The sequence below is a fragment of the Panthera onca genome, chromosome B2 (genome assembly GCF_046562875.1).
Source record: "Panthera onca isolate mPanOnc1 chromosome B2, mPanOnc1 haplotype 2, whole genome shotgun sequence".
NCBI classification, from domain to species: domain Eukaryota; kingdom Metazoa; phylum Chordata; class Mammalia; order Carnivora; family Felidae; genus Panthera; species Panthera onca.
Window position 1 is genome coordinate 142,606,762 of NC_138343.1, and position 23,565 is coordinate 142,630,326.

Below are 23,565 nucleotides of genomic sequence, written 5' to 3' on the forward strand. Positions count from 1 at the left end.
GTGAGTAGAGGCATCTCTAGTCCCACGGGGTTTGCTCAGGACGCCGTGTCTCAACTGGGGCTGTCAGATTTAGCAAAGAAACGTACGGCATGGGACATACTTAATATGAATAATGATTTGCCTGGCAACCCTATCACAACCCAAGTCAAAAATGTAGCTAAAACATGGAACATGACGAGTGTGGACTAGCGTTTCCCCAAGTGGCTATTACTGGATAGCTGTAGATCCGCACGTGCTGTATTTTTGTAATGAAAAGGTTCTGTGATTAGCTATGTGATTTAAACTAGGTTAATGATCTCTTATGGTTGGATTGTTCAGATCACTGAATAGCCTCATTGTGAGTTTCCAAGAAGAGTAGTGTCCTGAGCGCATTTGCCAGCTGAACACTTTCTTGATCAGCGCTCCCTTTGGAAAATGCTGATCCTTGAGTAGCTGGGCTCTGGTGGCTGCAGGGTAGGTCTGCTGTCCGCTGGGTAGGGCTGTGTCATTTCCCCTGCTGCGGGACACCCAGTCAGGACTGTCCTCTGCCCCTGGAGTGTCTGCCTGCTGAGAGGGGCCCATTCCCCCTGAAGCAAGGACTCTTCGGTCTGGTCTCAGGGAAGCTGCAAAGTTATCATCTTTTCCGCTCAGTCCCTGCTCAGGCTGCTTCGCCAGAGGTCATCCTGCATTTGTGTCAGGCTCGGAGGAAGCAAACTCATCCTCTTTCCCTTAGGTTGAGATGAATTGCAATGTAGGCTGTAAAACATGTCTTTTTAAGCTGATGCAGAGTGAAGGCGCTTCCTTTCAGGAATCATTTTGCATGCCCGGTCTTTTGCACAGCCTTGTTGACCATGATAAGCCCAATCAACTTGAACTTGAACGCTGTATTCAAAATGGGAATTCTGTTTGAAGTCGGTCTTCCCGCAGAAACGCTCCAAATACACAGCAACATTGGACACATCTAAAAATTCACACCAAAGAACAAGGAAACATGCTGAGGAAGAGGGCTGTTGGGAAGATTTGCACACTATCATTTTACCCAGTGACCACGAATTGGAATTTACCTTTGGATTTCTGGTATGAAAATATTACGTACTTCCCTTGAGCTTTTACTTCTGCATACATTGGTGCATTCATTTTTGTATTTTTTATTTAAAAACATTTTTTTAGTGTTTATTTAATTTTGAGAGACAGAGAGAGACAGAGTGTGAGTAGGGGAGGGGCAGGGAGAGAGGGAGACACAGAATCTGAAGCCGGTTCCAGGCTCTGAGCCATCAGCACAGAGCCTGATGCGGGGCTCGAACTTACAAACTGTGAGATCATGACCTGAGCCGAAGTCAAAGGCTTAACCAACTGAGCCACCCAGGCGCGTCAGACATGTTTATTTTTCTTTTAATTGAGGTATAATTGGAACAGATATTTACTTAATAATTGTTTGCAACCAGAAGAGTGACTATTTTGGATTTGAATTACTACCATTTTAATGAATATTTGCATTTTCTTTTGTCTACTTTTACAGAGGGCTTGTAGCATATTCATTTCATTTACTTTGGATTTTTAGACTTTTATTTGGCTTGAAAGTCAGTTTTTCATGGTATTTTTGTTCCTCCTCCTCCTCCTCCTCTTCCTCCTCCTCTTCCTCTTCTTCCTCCTCCTCCTCCCCCTCCTCCCCTTCCTTCCCCTCATCTCCCCTCCTTCCCCTCCTTCCCCTTCTCCTTCTTTTGCAAATAATGATGTATGTGTATATTTTTTACTTCATTTATGTCATCCTTCTGTGTCCCTAGCCCAGGCCGAATTAGTATCCAAGTGTTAATTATAATTGGCCTTTAGGCAGCATTTTCAAAATAAGTACAAATCAATACAAGGTCTTTGAAAAAACTAAATTTAGGGAAAGCAACATGTAATCTTTATATAATGTTAAAATGTACTATAATTATTATTTAAAATTTTTCCTGTATGGTTGACCTTCCTTTTTTATTTAGACTGCTCCACTGACAGCTTTATTTTCTTCCTCGTATTAATTCTAATCATAGTTATTTTCATTTAAAATTTTTTAAATTATAGCTTTCTTGAGATATAACTTACATACCATAAAGTTTACCCTTCTAAACTGTATAGTTTAGTGGTTTTTAGTATACAGGGTTGTGCAACCATCACCACTATCAAATTCTAGAACATTTCCATCACCCCAAAAGAAATTCCATACCCATTAGCCACCACTCCTCGCTTCCCCCTCCTTCTAACCCCTGGGAAACCACGAATCCACTTTCTGTCTCTATGGGTTTGTCTATTCTGGACATTTCATAGAAATGGAATCCAATATGTGGCCTTTGTGTCTAGCTTCTTTCACTTAGCATGATTTGTATTCAAGTTTCATCCATGTTGCAGAATATATCTGTACTTTATTTCTTTGACTGCTGATCAGTATTCCGTTGTGTGGATAAACCACATTTTATCCATTTACTGGTCAATGGACATCTGGGTTGTTTTCACCTTTTGGCTATTATGAATAATGCTGCCATGAACATCGTGTACAATTTTTTTTTTTAACACCTGTGTTCAGTTCTCTGGGGTATAGGTAAGAGAGTTGCTGTGTCCAATGGGAACTCTGTGTTTATGTTTTTGAGGAACTGCTAAACTGTTTTCCATAGTGGCTGCATCATTTTACATTCCCAGCAGCAGGGTACGAGGCTTCTGATTTCTCCACACCTTCACCAACACTTGTTATTGTCTGTCCTTTTCATTCTCACCATCCTAATGGGCGCAAAGTGGTACCTCCTGTTGGTTTTGATTTACAGTCCCTAATAACTAATGATACCGACATGGTGGGCTTTTTATACTTTCCAATGATAGGTTCTGAAAGTGAAGGCCAGCATGATTAAGTTTTGGGTCTAGATCAGCCCTGATTTAGAATTGAGTACATTCATTTGATAGATGTTTTGTCTTTATCATTTTGGCAGGTGACATCATTTTGAGAAAACCCTTGTGGTAAACTAAAAAGCGATAGAGTCGCTCTTGTTTTGTTATTCTGGTTTCATTCATAATTTTATCAAATAAAATAAAATTAGCAGATGATCACTAATCATCTGCATGTGGATCAGGTGTCTTGGGAGATAACAGAAAAGTAGGTGACATGCCTCTGCCTCTGAAAAGCTCACAATATAATGGAAATGACAGCAGGTAGAAACAACTCACTCTCTTGTCAGAAAACCAAGTTGTGGGGTGCCTGGGTGGCTCAGTTGGTTAAGCAGCCGACTTTAGCTCAGGTCATGATCTCATAGTTTGTGAGTTTGAGCCCCGCGTCGGGCTCTGGGCTGACAGCTCAGCTTCGGATCCTGTGTCTCCCTCTTTCTGCCCCTCCCCCACTCACATGGTCTCTCTCTTTCTCCCTTTCTCTCTCTCTCTCTCTCTCTCAAAAATAAATAAACATAAAAGAAATAAAGAAAGAAAACCAAATTGTTCATTTATAAAATAAACCAGGACAAGCTAAAGATTGTTTGGCAGTAACCCAGAGAGCTCTCCAGGCCTGAAGCCTTGGTGTCTCCTCTGACTTATTTTGCCCTTTGATCTCCACTGCCAGGTCTCACTGCCCACTCATTATTCCTCCATCACACTTCCTTTTCCTTTAAAGTTTTTATTTTAATCACCCGGTGCTCAACACAGCAAGTGCACTCCTTAATCCCCATAGCCGATTTCCACCTCCCCTCTGGTTGCCATCAGTTTGTTCTCTATAGACAAGAGTCTGTCTCTTGGTTTGTCTCTCTCTTTCTCTGTCTCTCTCCCCCAACCCCGCTTTGCTTGTTTGTTTTGTTTCTTAAATTGCTCAGATGAGTGAAATCATGTGGTATTTGTCATTCTCTGAATGACTTATTTCACTTAGCGTTATACTCTCTGGTTCCATCCATGTCATCGCAAATGGCAAGATTTCATTCTTTTTTATGGCTGAATAATATTCCATTGTATATCTATACCACGTCTTCTTTATCCATTCATCAGTCAGTGGATAACTGGGCTGCTTCCATATCTTGCCTGTTGTAAATAATGCTGCTATAGACATAAGGGGTGCATGTATCCCTTTGAATTAGTGTTTTTGTGTTCTCAGGGTAAATACCCAGTAGTGTACTTGCAGGATCATAGGCTGGTTCTCTTTTTAACTTTTTGAGGAGCCTCCATACTGTTTCCACAGTGGCTGTGCTAATTTGCATTTCCACCAACAGTGCACGAGGGTTTCTTTTTCTCCACATCCTCACCACACCTGTTGTCTCTTGTGTTTTTGATTTTAGTCGTTCTGACAGCTGTGAGATGATACCTCATTGTGGATTCAATTTGCATTTCCCTGATGATAAGTGATGATGAGCATCTTTTCATGTGTCTGTTGGCCATCTGGATGTCTTCTTTGGAAAAATGTCTGTTCATGTCCTCTGCCCATTTTTAATTGGACTATTTGTTTTTATGTGTGTCAAATTGTATAAATTCTTTATATATTTTGGATACTAACCCTATAAAGGGATATGTCATTTGCAGATATCTTCTCCTACTCAGTAGGTTATCTTGTAGTTTTGTTGATTGTTTCCTTTGCTGTGCAGAAGCTTTTTATTTTGATGTAGTCCCAATAATTTATTTTTGCTCTTGTTTCCCTTGACTCAGGAGACCTCTGTAGAAAAAGTTGTTATGGCCGATGTCAGAAAAATTACTGCCTGTGCTCTTTTCTAGGATATTTATGCTTTCAGGTCTCACATTTAGGTCCTTAACCCCTAATGAATTTACTTTTATGTACAGTGTAAGAAAATGATCCAGTTTCATTCTTTTTCATATTGCTGTTCAGTTTTTCCAACCCATTTGTTGAAGAGACTGCCTTTTTCCCATTGGATATTCTTTCCTAGTTTGTCAAAGATTAACTGACCATATAATGGTGGGTTTCTTTCTGAATTTTCTATTCCGCTCTATTGATCTATGTGTCTATTTTTGTGCCAGTACCATACTGTCTTGATTACAACAGCTGTGAAGTCCAGAATTGTGATGCCTCTAGCTTTGTTTTTCTTTTTCAAGAGTGCTTTGGTTATTCAGGATATTTTGTGGTTCCATATAAATTTTAGGTTTGTCTAGTTCTGTGAAAAATTCTGTTGTTATTTTGGTAGGGATTGTATTAAATCTGTAGATTGCTTTGGATAGTGTAGACATTTTAACAATACTTGTTCTTCCAACCCATGAGCATGGATGGAATGTCTTTCCATTTTTTGGGTCATCTTCAATGTCTTTCAACAGTGTTTTATACTTTTCAGAGTACAGGTCTTTCACCTCTTTGGTTAGGCTTATTCCTAGGTATCTTATATTTTTGTTGCAATTGTAAATGGGATTGATTCCTTAATTTCTCTTTCTGCTGCTTCATTATTGGTGTATAGAAATACAGCAGATTTCTATATGTTGATTTTGTACCCTTTGACTTCACTGAGTTCACTTATCAGTTCTAGCAATTTTGGGGCAGATCCTTTTGGGTTTTCTATATAGAGTATCATGTCATCTGCAAATAGTGAAAGTTTTACTTCTTCCTTACCAGTTTGGATGCCTTTTATTTCTTTTTCTTGTCTGTTTGCTGTGGCTAGGACTTCCAGTACTATGTTGAATAAAGGAGAGCGGCGCCTGGGTGGCTCAGTCAGTTAAGTGTCCATCTCTTGATCTCACCTCAGGTCATGATCTCGCAGATTGTGAGACCGAACCCTGGATTGAGCCCTGCACTGACAGTGCAGAGCCTGCTTGGGACTCTCTCTCCCTGTCTCCCTGCCCCTCTCCAACTTGACACACACACTCTCTCTCTCTCAAAGTAAATAAATATTTGAAATGAAATGAAATGAAATGAAATGAAATGAAATGAAATGAAATGAAATAAAGTGGTGAGAGTGGACATCCTTGTCTTGTTCCTGATTTTAGGTGGAAAGCTGTCATTTTTCCCCCATCAAAGATGATATTAACTGTGGGTTTTTCATATATGGCCTTTATCATGTTGAAGTATGTTCCCTCTAAACTGACTTTTTTGAGGGTTTTTATCATGAATGGATGTACTTTGTCAATGCTTTTTCTGCATCTATTGAAGTGATCATATGGTTTTTATCCTTTCTCTTCTTGATGTGATGTATCATGCTGATGAATATGCAAATGTTGAACCACCCTTGCATTCCAGGAATAAATCTCATTTAATCATGGTGACTGATTTTTTTAAATGTATTATTGGATTTGGTTTGCTAATATTTTGATGAGGATTTTTGCATCTATGTTCATCAGAGATATTGGCCTGTAGTTCTCTTTTGTATGTGTGTGTGTGCGGTGTCTTTATCTCTTTTTGGTATAAGGGTAATGCTGGCCTCATAGCATGAATTTGGAGTTTTCTTTCATCTTCTATTTTTTTGGAATAGTTTGAGAAGAATAGGTATTAAGTCTTCTGTAAATGTTTGGTAGAATTCTCTTGTGAAGCAATCTGGTCCCAGACTTTTGTTTGTTGGGAGTTTTTTGATTACTGATTCAATGTCCTTGCTGGTAATTGGTCTGTTCAAATTTTCTTTCTTCCTGATTCAGTTTTGGGAAGTTATGTTTCAGGAATTTATCCATTTGTTCTAGGTTGTCCAATTTGTTGGCATATAATTTTTCATAATATTCTCTTATAATCCTTTTTTATATTTCTGTATTTCTGTGGCATCAATTGTTATTTCTCCTCTTTCATTTTTTATTTTGTTTCAGTCCTCTCTCTTTTTTTTTTTTTTTTTATTAGTCTGACTAAAAGTTTATCAATTGTGTTGATCTTTTCAAAGAGCCAGTCTCTGGTTTCATTGATCTGTTCTGCTGTTTTTTTACTTTCTACTTCATTATTTCTGTGTAACCTTTATTATTTCCTTCCTTCTATTAGTTTTGGGTTTTGTTTGCTCTTCTTTTTCTAGCTCCTTTAGGTGTAAGGTTAGGTTGTTTATTTGAGATTTTTTTTCCTGCTTTTTGATATAGGCCTGTATTGCTATAAACTTCACTCTTAGAACAGATTTTGCTGCATTCCAAAGGTTTTGAACCGTTGTGGGGTGTGTGTGTGTTTTCATTTCTTTCCATGTACTTTTAAAATTTCTTCTTTTATTTCCTGGTTGACTCCTTCATTGTTTAGTAACATGTTATTTAACCTCCATGTATTTGTGGTTTGTGGTCTTCCTAGATTTTTTTTTTCTTTGTGGTTGACTTCTAGGTTCACAGTGTTGTGGTCAGAAAAAAATGCATAGTATGACTTCAATCTTCTTGAATTTGTTGAGACTTGTGACCTAATATGTCATCTATTCTGGAGATGACTTGAAAATAATATGTATTCTGCTATTTTAGGATGAGGTGTTCTGAATATACCTGTTAAATCCATCTGGTCCAGTGTATCATTCCAAGCCATTTGTTTCCTTGTTGATTTTCTGTTTAGATGATCTGTCCAATGATGTCAGTGAGGTGTTAAAGGCCTCTACTATTATTTTATTTTTACCAGTTCTGGTATGAACTGCTTTATGTATTTGGGTTCTTCCAAGTTGGTTGCATAACTGTTTATAATTATTTTATCTTCTTGTTGGATTGTTGCTTTTATTATTATGTAGTCTCCTTCGTTTTCTCTTGTCACAGTCTTTGTTTTAAAGTCCATTTTGTCTGGGGTGCCTGGGAGGCTCAGTTGGTTAAGCATATGACTCCTGATTTTGGCTCAGATCGTGATCTCATGGTTTGCGAGATCGAGCTCCACATTGGACTCTATGCTGACAGCACAAAGCCTGCTTGGAATTGTCTCTCTCCCTTTCTCTCCCTGCATCTTTCTCTTTCTCTAAAAATAAATAAAGAAACTTTAAAAAAAGTTTATATTGTCTGATATAAGTTTTATTTCTCTGACTTTCTTTTGATATCCATTTGCATGATAAATATTTCTCCATCTCCTCACTTTCAATGTGCAGGTATCTTTAGGTCTAAAAATGAATCTCTTGTAGGCAGATTACAGGTAGGTATTGTTCTTTATCCATTCTGTCACCCTATGTCGTTTGATTGCAGCATTCAGTCCCTTTCCATTCAAAGTAATTATTGATAGATATGTACTTATTGCCATTTTATTACTTGTTTTGTCATTGTTTTTGAAGATTTTCTCTGATCCTTTCTTTTCTTTCTCTCTTTCATGGTTTGCTGGCTCTCTTTAGTGATATATTTGGATTTCTTTCTCTTTATTCTTTGCATATTTATTAGTGGCTTTTGACTTGTGGTTACCATTAGGTTTGTATAGAACATCTTCTGGATAGAGCAGTTTATATTTAGTTGATAGTCATTTAAGTTCGAATCCATTCTTTACTCCTCTCCTCCCTACATTTTAGGTATATGGTGTCATATTTTACATCTTTTTATTTTGTAAGTTCCTTGACTGATGTTTTTATAGAAATATTCATTTTTACTGCATTTGTATTTCCTACCTTCATACTGTCATTTTTGGTCTTTCCTTTCCACTCAAAGAGTCCCCTTTAATATTTCATGAAGGGCTGATTTAGTGGTCATGAGCTCCTTTAGTTTTTGTTTTTCTGGGAAAATTATTTTTCATTTTATTTATTTTAGAGAATGCAAGCAGGGGAGAGGGACAGAGAGATAGAGAGAGAGAGAGAATCTCAAGCAGACTCTATACTTGAGCTCTGACGTGGGGCTTGATCCCAGACTCTGGGATTATGACGTGAGCCAAAATCAAGAGTTGGACATTCAACCGACTGAGACGCCCAGGCACCCCAGTCTGGGAAACTCTTTATCTCTCCTCTATTCCAAATGATAGCCTTGCTGGATAGAGCATTCTTGGCTGCAGGCTTTCCCTACTCAGCACTTTGAATATATCATGCTACCTGTTTCTGGCTTGGAAAGTTTCTGCTGAAAAGTCTTCTGATAACCTTATGGGGTTTCCTTTGTATGTAACTGTCTTCTTTTCTATTGCCCATTTTAACATTTTTTTGTTATCACCATGTTTTGCCAGTTTAAGTGCAATATGTCTAGGTGTGGATCTGCTTTGTGGATTTTGTTGGGGGTGGTGGTTTCTCTGTGTCTCCTGGATCTGAATTACTGTTTCCTTCCCCAGATTAGGGAAGTTTTCAACTATTATTTCTTCAAATAAATTCTCTGTCCCCTTTTTTCTCTTTTTTCTTCTGGGACTCCTGTAATACAAATGTTATTACATTTGATGGAGTCACTGAGTTATCTAAATCTTTTCTCATTTTGCATAATTCTTTTTTTCATCTTTTGTTCAGCTTGATTGTTTTCCATTACTCTGTTTTCTAGGTTATTAATTCATTTCTCTGCTTCTTCCAGTCTGCTGTTCATTCCTTGAAGCATGTCTGTCATTTCATTTAACAAGCTCTTTATTTCTGTGATCCTTATCTCTGTATTAATGGTCTCACTCATGTCTTCCACTCTTTCTCAAGTTCAATGAGTATCCTTTTGGTCACTGCTTTAAATATTCTATCAGGCATGTTACTTATATCTGTTTTGCTTAAATCTCCAACTGTAGCCTTGTTCTATTTTTTCATTTGGGACTAATTACTCTGCCTTCTCATTTTGTCTTAGTCTCTCTGCCTATTTCTCTGTGTTAGGAAAGTCAGCTACATTTCCTGTTCTTAAGGGTAATGGCTTTATGAAGAAGAGTTCCTGTAGTGCCTTTAGTGCAGTTTTCCCTATTCCCCAGGGTCTGGCGCTTCTGGGAGTATCTCCAATGTGGGCTGCATGTTCTCTGTTGTTGCTTCCTGGCCACTTTATCCATCAGGCCAGTCATCTGCAGTGGCGCTCTCCACCTGTTGTGGGCAGTGTTTGGTCCCTGGCCTGAATGTGGTGAGTTTTGACTAGGTGTGCTCTGGTCTGCTTGTGAAATGAGACCTGTCACCACTGCTGTAGAATTAAGTCCCTGCAAAACTCCTGGGTCAGGAGATGTGATGTTGGCAGGGGTTTGGGTTGGTCATCTGGTGGAGGGGGCCACCATGCTAGGACTGAGGCAGTTGTGACTGGGAAGGGCAGTTCTTCCAGAGTGTGGGTGGCAGGGCTTGGCATAAGCAAGTTAAGTAGCCAGTGTCTACACTGTGCTGCTTCCTACAGGTGGGCCTGTGCTTATGCTGAGGGTTGGGGAAGGGAAATGGCACCTGCCAGTTCCTTTGTTCCTGGAGGGGTCTCTCTGTGAATGCTATCTTTCTGGGATGTGCTCTGAGATGAGTGAATAACCTCCTCATTGTGTGCTTCAGGTGCTTTTCAGATCACTGTTTTCATGCTGTATGTCCATGGACTGTTTGTCTAGCCTTCTCTACAGGAACAGTCTCAATGTCCTCCGAGGTATCTCAGAGTCAAGCTTACTGACCTCTAAAACTCCAGGCTTTAAGGGGCACCTGGGTGGCTCAGTCAGTTAAGCATCTACCTTTGGCTCAGGTCATGATATCATGGTTCATGAGTTCGAGCTCCACATAAGACTCTCTACTGTCAGTGCAGAGCCCACTTCAGATCCTCTGTACACCCCTCTCTCTGCCCCTTCCCCATCCTCTCTCTCAAAAATAAATAAATAAACTTAAAAAAAAATATCTCCAGGCTTTAAGCCATGCTGGTTTCCAGAAGTCATGAAATTTTGCTGCTCTCTTTCTTTGCAAGGCAATTGCCATGAGGATTCATTTTTCCCATGCACCCCCCTGTGTGCTAGTCTGTCTCTTATCCTTCTCCACAACCACGGTTCCCTCTCTACCATAGTAGCCATTATCTGTTTCTCTCCCAAGCTGCATCTCTGCACTTTCTACCTTCTTCACTGTGGCCTCCTCTCTCTCTTTAGCTGTGGAGTTGGTTCTTCCCGTCTTCAGGTCGATTTCTGGGGTTTTTAGAATGATTTGATAGTTATCTAGTTGTAGTCATGAGATAAGCCTGGGGCCCTCCTTCTCTGCCATCATCTGCCTCTTCCCTTCATCACATTTCTTATATTTGCTTCATTCTGTCCATCTATAGGCTGGCCCTGTTGGCCCATATTCAAATTGTTATTCTTTATTGGGCTTCCTTCCACCAGCCTCCACTTGCCTGGGGATACCAAGCATAGTCCCTGCTTCATTCATCATTGGAATGAAACTTGTCAAGGCCAATGCTGGAGAGAGGCGTAGGAGCAAGCATCTTGGGTGGGGATTAGCTTCTAAAGATGGCTTGTAATTTGAAAGATGGTCACAATCACTCTGGAAAATTCTATGCATTATATGTGAAATGCAATGAAGTTTGTCATTTTTTGGTGGAACACCTTGTAGTAGCCTTGATATTTGTTCTGTAAATGTTGTAAAGACACTGAGAGCAGAGAGATGCTTTCAGTAAGAGACTCTGATGTCAGCTGAGGGACAGTCCCAGGGCTCCCCTTCACAAATGAACTGCAGAACCACCTGTATCCTGTCTCCCTGCCTCTTATTTGGCTCTCAAGTTTCTGTTTTTCTCATGTATCTTCTCTTTTGTTGTATTTAGTGTCGTCCATAATGAACATTCATAAGCACTGGGGCTTCATGTGCACACATCCGGTATTTAGCAAACGATATTTTGATCATGGCATTTTGCAGCCTGGTAGCCTGAAATGCTCACTCTTGTAGTGCTTATGATCACCTGCGTTAGTGATCACTGAATGAATACCTTCCCTTCAAGACCCCCACTTCATACCCTCCACCCAGTGACCATTTGTTATTACATTCTGCTGGAAAAATCCAAAAATTTTGTTTTTAGCCCTCTAATTTTCAAATCATTTTTTTCTGGGGGCCCCTGGGTGGCTCAGTCGGTTAAGCCAAATTCGGCTCAGGTCATGATCTCACCCCGCATCGGGCTCTGTGCTGACAGCTCAGAGCCTGGAGCCTGTTTCAGATTCTATGTCTCCCTCTCTCTCTGCCCCTCGCCCACTCTGGCTCTGTTTCTCTCTCTCAAAAATAAACATTAAAAAAAATTTTTTTAAATCATCTTTTCCAATCCCAAAGTCTTGACTGCCCTAGTTAAATCATGCACCCTTTTCCTTTAAAATACTGCTTAAAAATAGTAGGAATAACCTGGTGTCATTCAATCATTCCAATAACTGAAGCAGTGTTTAAGTACTTCCTTATTTGTTATGGATGCCATATGTGTGTGTATGTATATTCGTGGAAGCACAAATGCATGTTATATGTTCATTTGCAGTGTTTTGTTGCTTTTACTCTTCTCTCTCTCTCCATACTTGGATGCGCACACACCCCCACACAGACACACACACAGACACACACACACACACACACACACACACACACACACACACACACTTTTTTTTTTTGCTTGATCTGACCCTCCCATTAGAGAATAAACTCCTTGTAGTGCAGGCAATGTCTTCTGCCTCATCTCACATTCTTCATGGTGTCTAATTATTCATGTTTGGTCGGTCTGTCTAAACAATATCTTAAGCTATAGGCATTCTCTGTTTTACTAACTGAGAAGTAAAAGCCAGTGATCTTTGTTTTTCAGGTTCCATTTCTACAGTGGATCAGATGATATCATGTGTGTGTGGAAATGTTGAGCCAGCTGAACATCTTCAGTCACTTGTAACATGATCTTGGGGCATGTTTCAGAAAAACATCAGTCATTATGGAAAGCTGTTCCACCCTCCCACACCTCACTCTCAGGACAGAAAACATAGGGAGAATAGTTGGAAATTCACTTGAGCTGGACCAACTGTGCAATTTACAAATATTGTTGGTTTTCAAATAGCTTTTACCTTTTCTCGAAATTTCTACTCAGAATTTTTTAATAGTTTTGTTAAATATCTTTGGAGCTGAGGTCCTAATTCTTTGGTGACATCTTGCACTCGTGTTTTCTTCATGACCATTTGGATGAACTACTCAAGAGAATGAACCATACCACTGTGCTGGCGGCTGGCAGTTGTAGCTCTTTTATGTGAAGAGGTGGAAGCTTTTGATATTGATGCCGAGTTGACTTACAAAGCATCTAGTTTTATGTAGTTCCAAATGCTTCCAAATGGCAATCAGGTGGGACAAATCCTGATGGTCAGTTTTTTGTTTTTTTTTTAAATACACTGACATCTGGAAGTTTCCATTACTTGGAACCAAGATGGTGCTATTTTAGGAAAATTATGCCTGGCTTTATTTGATCTTAAGGGGAAAAAAAAGAGCACTAAATCACTCAGTAGGATGTTTACTCTTGCCAGAAGACTGAATTGACACTCATTCAAGAAGTGATCCCAGTTTGCAGGTAAAAGGCATCATTTCTGAGGCCTGCGGCACATAATGCAGTATTTTAGCGCCTCGAGAATTCCACTTAACAGTGAGAATCCAGCAAGGAAATGCTGTACTTTCCCCTTTTCTTCTTTACTCTGGGATGCAAAAATTATACAGTTTATTCATTTTTGACCTGGCTAAAGATTAAAATGGAAGAAACACATCTGAACCAATAATGAGGAGAAACAAGACTATGCTCTTAAAAGTTAAATTGACACAGAAAAGAAAGTGGTACCAAAAGAAACAATGGCAAGATGGGCCCAAACTGGGTGATGTGAACTTGAAAACTGTCTGATTTGAACCAACCCAGAAGTAATTCCTTTTGGATCCAAGAATATTGACGTTGGAATGACCTAAGGAAAAATTAGGTCTTAATAGTTGTTCTTGAAATGACAGTCCTGACCCCTGAAGGGTGGATGGTAATTTACAATTTCTGTCCTGCTGACATTCATTGGCCCCATCAGAACACACCAAGGGTCACCACCTCAATGGTGAAGCAGGTACCGGGGAATCTCACAGGCCCTGGACTGCGGGCTCCCCACCAGAGACTGGGGGGAGGTTAGAAGGGAAGCAGTGAAACACAGGGAACTCACATTGGTGTGGTTTGCCAAGGTAGAATGGAGGAGAGGCAGGAAATCACCCTGCTTCCAAAACATGTGAGCGTGGCAAGATCAGGGGTTGGAGAGAATGAAGGCGTGATGAACAAGGGAGTTCGCAGATGGGGCGATTTTTGTTGCCGTCCTGAGCACCAATCTCCCACTCTTCTGCTTTCTGAGAATTCCTGTTCTCAGGCCTGTGACCTGCTGGGCCAGGGCCCTACCTGCAGCCTCCTGAGAGCTGCCTGGGCAGGCTGGAGAGTGGGCACTGTGTGCGGAAGCAAGGTCAGAAAGCGCTTTGTGTTGGAGAGCCAGCGTGTTGGAGCAGGCGGCTTTCCTCTGACCCCTAGGGGGCGTTCTGAGCACCCCTGTCCGAGTGTGAAGGAGAGGATTTCTGGGTGTCAGCATTCTAACGCTCTCCCGTCTGAGAAAGCTGAGCGGCCCTGGCCTGGTGACTGACCCCCTGGGCCCTGGACATGATTCCAAGCTGCAGAGAGGAAACCTTTCTCCTCTTTCTTCACTAGATGATTTCTCAGGATTGGAGACTGACACAGCGATACCCACAGAAGAGGCGTATGTTATCTATGACGAAGGTACTAACTGGTTTTAGATAGATTGGATTTGGATAATTTCTCTCCTTTTAATTACTGAGTGGATGATCTCAATTTTGAGTTTCCTTCAGACTCTGAGCTGCATGGCAGTGCTCGGGAAGGTGGTTTTACCCCAGCTTCCAAGTGAGCCCCCCATTCGTATTTGATCCAAAGAACAGTGTGCTTCATATGTGAATACAGCCTCCAGACAAGCTCCTGTGCCCCCCATTGTCTCCCACCCCCCAGGAATTCTGGAGCTGCTTGTCTGGGCCTCTCCTTCAGCCACAATTTGTGAACCCACTTGGTTTAACCCACAACTCTGCTTCCTCTCTTAGCTCCTCTCATTTCCCCCTTTTCTCTTTTCTAATTATGTAAAAGATGCAGTGCTATAGAGGTGTTGATTTTTTATCACAGAACCTTTTCAAGTAAGGGTAATCTTATAAGAAGAAGAATGCAAAATACCTTGGATAGAGTCTGGAACAGTCGTTCCGTAAAAGTAACCAGGGCTCTTATTCCTTTATGATCCTGTGACGGTTCTGTGTATTTTATAAGTTGCCACAGCAGGGCAAAAACTTCTTGTGGGCATCTTGTTCCCATCCTAGTGCTGGCCTTTGACACTCAGGATGTTCTCACTTTTGTACTCCTTTGCCTGCTGTTATCTGTAGCTCCAGTGGCCTTAAACCACCAATGAGACAATAATGTCACCTTTGATGCAGTCATAATAAAGTTTGATATAGTGGTTTCATCCCACAGTTTAAAAAACAAAAAGAAAGAAAAAAAACAAATGTCAGAGAAAAAAGAAAAGTTTCTTAGCACCTTTGAAAACACTAAACTCCTTTCTTATTTGAGCAGTGGAAAGGAAGCAGCGTTTTCTTTTTTAAATTAAAGGATCAGGGGTGCCTGCGTGGCTCATTTGGTTAAGTGTCCAACTCTTTCTTTGGCTCAGGTCAGGGTCTCCCAGTTCATGAGTTTGAGTCCCTCACTGGGCTCTGTGTTGACAGTGAGGAGCCTGCTTGGGATTCTCTCTTTCTCTTTGCCCCTCCCCCACTTGCGTGGTCTTTCTCTCACATAAACAACAACAACAACAACAAAAAATGAATGTTAAAGGATTAATCCCACCTCCTCCCCAGAAAAAAAAAAAAAAAGTCCATTCACAGAAGGACTAAATTTCTAAACTTCTAAAAAGTCAAGTTTATTGTCTAATGTGAATCTTCTATGACTCTAAAAGAGAAAATTACTTAGGCAGAGAATGGCCAGGGACCAGTTACAGGAGCATGCTAAACCAGATGAATTCTAAGGTTCTGTCCAGCTCTGATCCTAAAATCTCATTTTTCTGCTCATATATATTTCCTTTTCCTCTTCCTTTCTTTCATCTGCAACTGCTTTTCCAAGGGGACTGAAATGGGAGGAATAACTGTTTCATTGGGAACAAATTATGTTCAGGCATAGCATTTATTTTTGGGTGTGTGCATGAGTGTTTTAGTCTCAAGTTGAATGTTAAGAAGGTGTCCCTTGGCCACTCGTGGTGCCCCTTTTCTGGAAGTTCCCAACTGCAAAGCCTTCATATCATTTCAGATTATGAAGTTGAGACCTCGAGCCCACCGACCACCAGCAGGCCTCCCACCACCAGGCCTCCCACCACAGCTGCGGCCCCTGAGGTCATCCCGACAGAAGGCTCCATTAGCTCCTTTCCTGGGGAAGAGTTTGATCTGGCTGGAAAGAAACGATTTGTTGGTAAATAGAACCTCCTTAATCAGAGAAACATGGGGTTTTAACTTTTTTTTTTTTTTTTTTTTTTTACTTTGAGGAAGAGCATAACTAATTTCTTGGCCTGGTCAAGGCAGCCCATTTGGAGCAGAAACTTTCCCAGAGGGAAGTTTCCATTTGGGGGTGATTCAGTGAGTCAGTCCTGCTTGGATACACGTTAACTTGGTTTCTGCAGAAGTCAGGAGAGGGAAGTGTGCAGGAGAAAGTTCAGTATCCAATAGAGTACAGCTTAGAGAGGCTGCCTCGTGTAGACCAAGAGGAAGGAACACTTTTAAACATCTTCAGGACCAGAGAACATGACTAGTTTTGTTCTAGCAACGTTTCCAAGCCGGGGCTTCCACTAGGGCTCACCTATATGTTGCTTGTTAAGTTCTTCGTAAAAGACGAGCATCTTACTGAATTGAGCTACTGGTTGTTCTTACAATACCACAGAGCCAGAGCTCCTTCTCTTCCATTGTATCCTGTGATTTTCATTAGCCTCAGGGACTTGGGCTCTAGAGGCTTACTTTATTCTTCTTTCTCAGCTATTAAACAATTTCAAGAGGAAATACTATTTCACTAAACTGTGCCTCAGTCCCTGTGGGAGTCTTCTTTTCCCATGCCCTTAATGAACTTCACTAACGAGACAGTTAGATTAATACGTTACTAAGTGGAAAAAAATATTACCAAGTGGAGACAGGCAACAGCTTAAACTAATATCCCACTTTTCTGTTTCCAAAACAAATGTACTGCCATAAGCAGAGAACGGCTCTCACCAGCCAAGATGTAGTACTGAGTGTCTAAACTTCATGTGCTTGAAGAGCAAGAATATTAATTTGAGGTAGCATTCCTGAGGCAAGTGCTAATGCTGGATCATGGCGTCAAGCAGCCTGGCTGAGTTCACCAAGTGTTCCGATCTTCCTCTCTGTGCTTCTACAACAGAAACGAAAATGCTTTCAGCACTGTTGTTTGCTGTTCCAAAGAACTTTTCTGAAGACTGAGAGGCTTGCTATTGTCTGGCTATTTTCATATGTCTGTAACTCTACAAAGCATAGTAGATTACTCCCCCAAATTTCCTGGTTAGACCCATCGACAAGCTCTCAAGGCCTAATTTTATCCAAATTATTGGAAAATAGAGGACCTAAAAATTGCTTTTAGTCCCAATGGCCACTAAGAAGGAGAGCCTGTACCAAAAGATGCAGTGGAACATTTAGAAAATACTAGAAATTGTCACCTGAAAGCACTTGAGAGTCTTGCATGTATAAAGCCCTAGCTCCAGCTCCAATTCCTTGACATTTCTGTCTTCTTGCAGAGCATGTATGATAAAGAGGTGTGGCTAGAGGTAGAGTCTCCTGTCTGGCCCTTGTTTTGTGGGCCCTCTTGGCATTAGTGGGCTCAGATGAAACATGAGATATCAGTCTATGCCCTGTTTTATTCCCGGGCCCTTGTAGCCACTGAGATACGTGTGTAGAAAAACCTTGAACCTGTCTATAAATGAGAGTTACTGTTACTGTACTTAGCAGTAATGTTGTAAAGACTGTTCAGGCCTGACCGTGTATAGATATTCCAGTGGTCATGGGTATCCCTGAAGCTCTACAGAAGGCCACACAAGGACTGAAGGCTAGAAACTGTACATCTTGATCAGTGTATTTTTTTTTTCTGGTTCCAAGTCAGTCTAGGGAATGAATTGTGCTGAGAGAGTTCTAGAGCTCCAGTTAAGTGTCAGCTGGGCCTAATTCTGACCTTTCCAAATGTCTGGGCATATACATGGCAGAATGCTGCAGACGTATACTATGCTGAATTACAGTTTGGGGATCTTTCAAAATTACTTTGAAGACATAGTCATTGATGTTCATGGAGTAACAGGATCTTTTGAAACCACTAGATTGGAAGATAAAAATGCATGGATCCATTAAAGAGAGCTAAGCATGTGTTTCTGAGTTTAGCAGGTCTGGAGCCTCTGTCTCACCGAGAAAGACTGAATAGTGATGGCTCCATGGAGCAGACATTACGTTTCTGCCTCTAGGGGAAGCTTTCAACAATGCAGTTGGGTATCTCTTTTCTTTTCCAGCTCCTTATGTGACATACCTAAGTAAAGACCCATCAGCCCCATGCTCTCTGACTGATGCTCTGGATCACTTTCAAGTGGATAGCCTGGATGAACTTATTCCAAATGACATGAGGAAGAGTGATCTGCCCCCTCAACATGCCCCCCGCAACATCACTGTGGTCGCTATGGAAGGCTGCCACTCATTTGTCATTGTGGACTGGGATAAAGCCACCCCAGGAGATGTGATAACAGGTGTGTCCAAGGAAGATGCTCAGTGTTCCCATTGATCTGTAGGTGGAAAATACAGACTATAAGGGATGAATAAGTGATGGATAAGTGGATGGATGGATGGAGGAACATATGGATGATGGATGGGTGGATTGGATGGATGAATGCAAATGCCTCCTTTTAAAAGGATGAAATAGGGGCGCCTGGGTGGCTCAGTCGGTTAAATGGCCGGCTTCGGCTCAGGTCATGATCTCGCGGTCCGTGAGTTCGAGCCCCGCGTCGGGCTCTGTGCTGATAGCTCGGAGCCTGGAGCCTGCTTCTGTTTTTGTGTCTCCCTCTCTCTCTGCCCCTCCCCCATTCGCACTCTGTCTCTCTCTGCCTTTCAAAAATGAATAAATGTTAAAAAAAAAATTTAAAAAAAAGAAGGATGAAATATAGGCAAGAAGGAAAACTTTGTTGAGTAGTATGAAAAGCACTGGGTGGAAGTCTAGAGTCCTGAATCTTAGTCCCAGAATGGATTACAAGACCTTGAAATAGCTACTTAATCTCTTTGGACTTTAGCTTCTACATATGCAAAATATGGTTATATCTCTAAATTCTATAACCCTGCAAATGGCCAAGGAGTCCACATAGCCATTTGTAAGATCAGATCTTGCAGCACAAGTGATGAAAAACCTCCTAATGTGCACTGCCCCATGTGAGAGTCAACCTTGGGATCAAGACTCTGTCTCTGGACTTAATTCAGGCACGATGCCTGTAGAATTGTAGAGGGCATGTTTCTGGATCACATACTCTTGTTAATATGAATCCCAAGCTGTCCAAAGCTCCCTGGAGAATTCGGTGTCATCACATCATCATATACCCTCCACCTAACCTGAAACCAAACCTCAGTGCCCTAATCACAGGTACTCATGCCCCTAGCATAAATAATGTAGGTGAGGTATTTATAGGGGCTTGGGCATTTCCAATATAAGGCTGTGCCAATTGCTGCTATATTCATAACCATGGAACATTTTGGTGCATGACAGCCCTGCAATGTGCAGGAAAAGCAACAGACCTCAAAAGGCTCAAGGAAAAAATAGTTGGAGCTCTTTATCAGTAAGTGAATCAAGCACCAGCCATCGTTATGTACAACGTCACTGTGAGCACACATGGCTTGCTGTCACTGTCATCAGAGGAGGAGGAACTCCTGTGGAGAGAGCAGCAGCCTTTCACAAGTTCTCCCACTATATTTGTTGAAGAAAGCAAAGAATGCATTCCTCCAGGGAACAGTGTGGAAAGGGCTTTGGAGCCCAGCACACCTGCTTCTGGTTCTGGTGTGCCCCTTGGTGAGCTGTGTGACTCTAATCCACTCTATTTATGTCACCAAAATAGCTCTTGTGAAAATAATCAGTCACAGGTAGCTTGCCTCTTAGATGCAGTCGATGCTGTTGCCCTTCTCCACCTCCTTGACTTGTGACCTGATTTTCTTAACCTCTGAGTCTCTCTCACAGGCTTGTCTGCTTTGCCCCAACAGTAAATATTGGAACTTCTTGAGATTGGCCCCAAGTCCCCTTTCTTTTTTCCTCTAAGTTCTCTCCCTCCAGAATCTCACCCAGGAATGTGGTTTTAATTCATCTTGGAGATGAATCATTCATTGATAGCTCAAGGCTAGGCCTGCCTGTCCTCAAGCTTCAAACAGTAAAATCAAATAGGCACTCGATGTCATAACCAGGATGTTTCCAAAGCATCTCTGACTCAGCATATCCAAAATCAAACTCATGATCCTTCTGATACCCAGCTTGCTCATCTGTGTCTCCTATGTCAGAGAATGACCTCACTCCCCACCCCATTTCTGCAAACATGAGCTTTGGGATTGTCTTCAAATCTTCTACAATTTCTCCACCATATTCAGTTCATCACTCAATCCTATCAGTTTTACCTTCCAGGCTTCTCTTGAACCCATCCATTTCTCTCCATTAACTACCACATGAACCTGAGTAATCTGAGCGTTACCACCTCTCACCTGGATATGACAGTCGCTGGCTGGCTAGACCACCCGATCCACACCCCATACCTGATTCATTTTACTCTGCACCAGAGAGAGGCATCAAAGACAGTCTGGTTGTGTCTCCCTTTTGGATAAAAGCAAAAACCTGTGTGACCTAAGGACACTGAGTATTTTCTCTCTTCTGTGCTTCTTCAGCTTCATCCTATGCTGTCCCCACCCCCATCACTCTGAGACTCCATCTCCTGCTGGTTCCTCTGTCTTCAACATCTTTCCTGGTCTTCCCTCTATCTGAGCCCCTCCCCCCACCTCCTACCCTGCACCTTGGCTGCATCCCATCCTTCAGTGTTCAGCCCCATTTTCATGACCCCAGGGAGACTCTGCCTGCACACCCCTCCAAGTGCATGGACTGCCCCTTTGTGACTCTCATCACAACCATGTAATTCTGCCTGTGTGTCTGGCTTGCTCCTCCTTCGGGTTGAAATAAAACGAGTCACTGTTTTATCTCCAGCACGTAATATAGTATATGACAAATGGTAAGCACACAGTAAATATCTATTAAATGAATTAATGAATGTGAACTTGGACAAAATATTTAACCTCCCTCTAAGGCTCTCTTTCTCTGGGGATAGCAATGCCTACATACCAGAATCAAGAGAATTAATCAAAAGAAAACTTGATTGAACGTGTTTAGAATAGTGTTTGGAACATAGGTGGTACCTGACAAATATTTTCTTCCTTTGTGTATGACATAAGAGACTCATGTAGAGGATGCACTGAGCTGTGGCATGAATCTCACTTGGCCTTCTGAGGCAGCCTTGAAGCCTTGGCAGGTGTCATGGGCCCACTGAGATCCATTCATAGCACATAAGGCAGAGAGAACCACCTCTCAGCTGTCACTAAACATCGAGGTCAAGGGCAGGCACAGATATTCAACAACTAGAAATCAAAGGAGATCCTTCACCAAATGGGTGAGGAGACCACTGTGAGTCTCGGGTCTTTCAGTCCCCCACACATACACGTGAACACGCACGTGTGTACACACACATGCAGAATTCACCATCAACAGTTTCTTTGTTTCACATGAAGGACAACTGCATATATCTCTGCCAGGAAATTCTCAAATACTCATGTGGAGGTCACTGATTTTTCTTCTGCTGCCTTTTTCTCTGTGCAGTCAAGGTTAATCAAGGTGATTAGTCCTGACAAAATGAAGAAGGCCAGGAAATGTGGGAGATAAAGAGAAGGAAGGGAACCAGCAGTTGTGAAGAAGTATGTTTAATTTTGTTATCCATATCTGGATTCACCAGAAGGTACCAACATTATACCCCATCCAGATGCAACATGCAGCTCTCTCTCATTCTTGAACTTTTCCCACAGAAGGGGAATGCCGCTGTGCTGTTGCCTCTTCCTTGTCCTCTTCCAGGGGCATACCTCATGGGTGATGTGGTTCATTGATGCTCAGTGGGTTCTTCCCTATCTCCACTTGCAGGTTACTTGGTTTACAGTGCATCCTATGAAGACTTCATTAGGAACAAGTGGTCTACTCAAGCTTCGTCGGTAACTCATTTGCCCATTGAGAACTTGAAGCCAAATACAAGGTATGATGTGTTCATCATTAAAAAGAAACAGAGAGAGGGGTGCCTGAGTGGCTCAGTCAGTTAAGTGTCTGATTCTTGATTTTGGCTCAGGTCATGATCTCATGGTCATGAGATGGAGCCCCTCATTGAGCTCTGCACTGAGCATGGAGCCTACTTAAGATTCTCTCTTTCTCTCCCCCTCTTCCCTTCCTTAGCTTGCATAGGCTCTCTCTCTCTCTCAAAAAAATTTTTTTTAAAGAGAGAGAGAGACCTGTGTGTGTGGTCACAGATATCCTCAGGTTGAAAATGAAAAGATCGATGAATAGGTTTTATGATTTCTGTTGCACTCTCTATTTACTTCTCATAGAGTTTCCAGGGATGCTCACTGTATGTCATGTATTTTCTTAGAAGAAATTACTGTATTGTGATTGTTAGTCTATCATGTTTCTATTTTATTACCAGTTTTCCAGAGACTAGACACTACTTACCCTTGGGGAAAGAAAGGTGGCTCTGTGTGTTGAAGGGGAATGGATCCATATGCAGTCAATCATGCGGTGGCTTTAGGCAGCACAGCCTTCATATGTGACATCAATGGGGCAGCAATTACTAAACATATTAGTTAACTGGTACTCAGACTCTGTGATGTAGAAGATCAGACCATTTAGAAAGATGCATTTTACACATTAATAAAGGTTACAAGTGCATCTTCTGAAACTGGACAGTGACTGGTTGGCCCGAGGGCCATCTGGGAACCAGAGTTTCTGGCTCTCAGTATGAGAGCTACAAAACTTATTCCCAAGGCAATAAGAGGGTGAGTGTGCATTTCCTCTTTTATACTATCTGGTTTTGATGGTAATGATCATCAGAAAAGCTTTTCTGGTGGATGAAAATGGACAAAGCACCAAGAACATGATGGTCAAGTATGGTGTGTATGTAAACCAGCTCTCTGGGGAGAAAAATCCCTGATTGATGGTGTTTACCAATTTCTGTAGTGTGAATACTCTTGCCATGGCCAATTCCAGGCTACCAGTGGGCCTGCATGATTCTTGAATATTTAATAATTGGCTTTCTCAAGCCCATACAAATGACTCCAGCACATCAGTGTCACATCAAGCCCTTATTTATGGAGCAAAGAGCTCTAAATGACATGTCTGTGGACCTGAGGTCTCTCATTTTCTGTACAATCAGAGGAACACAGAGAAGGTTGAAACAAAATACTTTTCCTAAACAGAAATGTGCCAAAGGGCTAGAAACTAGGCAATAGCCATGGGTACTGAGACACTTGTGAACCAGCTGAGAACCTTCTTCGGTGGCTTGGAACTGCCATGTGGACTTACCTGAGCTAAGTGTTCACAAACTATTATGGGCTTCAGGATTTGAATAAAAAGCAAGGAGCAAAGCAGGAACCAGAGAAAAGCACTTTTCTTTTTTTTTTTTTTTTTTTTTTTTCAACGTTTTTTATTTTATTTTTGGGACAGAGAGAGACAGAGCATGAACGGGGGAGGGGCAGAGAGAGAGGGAGACACAGAATCGGAAACAGG

General features: G+C 41.5%; 1 protein-coding gene and 1 long non-coding RNA gene across 5 annotated transcripts in view; one reads left to right on the forward strand and one right to left on the reverse strand.

Annotated features, from left to right (window-relative positions):
* Positions 1 to 23,565, forward strand: part of FNDC1 (fibronectin type III domain containing 1) — a 106,852-nt gene that overhangs the window by 69,642 nt on the left and 13,645 nt on the right. For all 4 annotated transcript variants that reach the window (XM_060617023.3, XM_060617025.3, XM_060617024.3 and 1 more), the window contains 4 exons: positions 14,368 to 14,436; positions 16,009 to 16,167; positions 18,251 to 18,481; positions 21,937 to 22,045. In XM_060617023.3, coding sequence (XP_060473006.2) covers positions 14,368 to 14,436; positions 16,009 to 16,167; positions 18,251 to 18,481; positions 21,937 to 22,045 — 568 coding nt within the window. The remainder of the gene's footprint in view (positions 1 to 14,367; positions 14,437 to 16,008; positions 16,168 to 18,250; positions 18,482 to 21,936; positions 22,046 to 23,565) is intronic.
* Positions 98 to 16,001, reverse strand: LOC144616446 (uncharacterized). Its single transcript, XR_013555842.2, has 2 exons — positions 14,896 to 16,001; positions 98 to 940 (listed from the first exon to the last, which is right to left on the reverse strand). It is a non-coding gene; the product is annotated as an uncharacterized LOC144616446 (long non-coding RNA).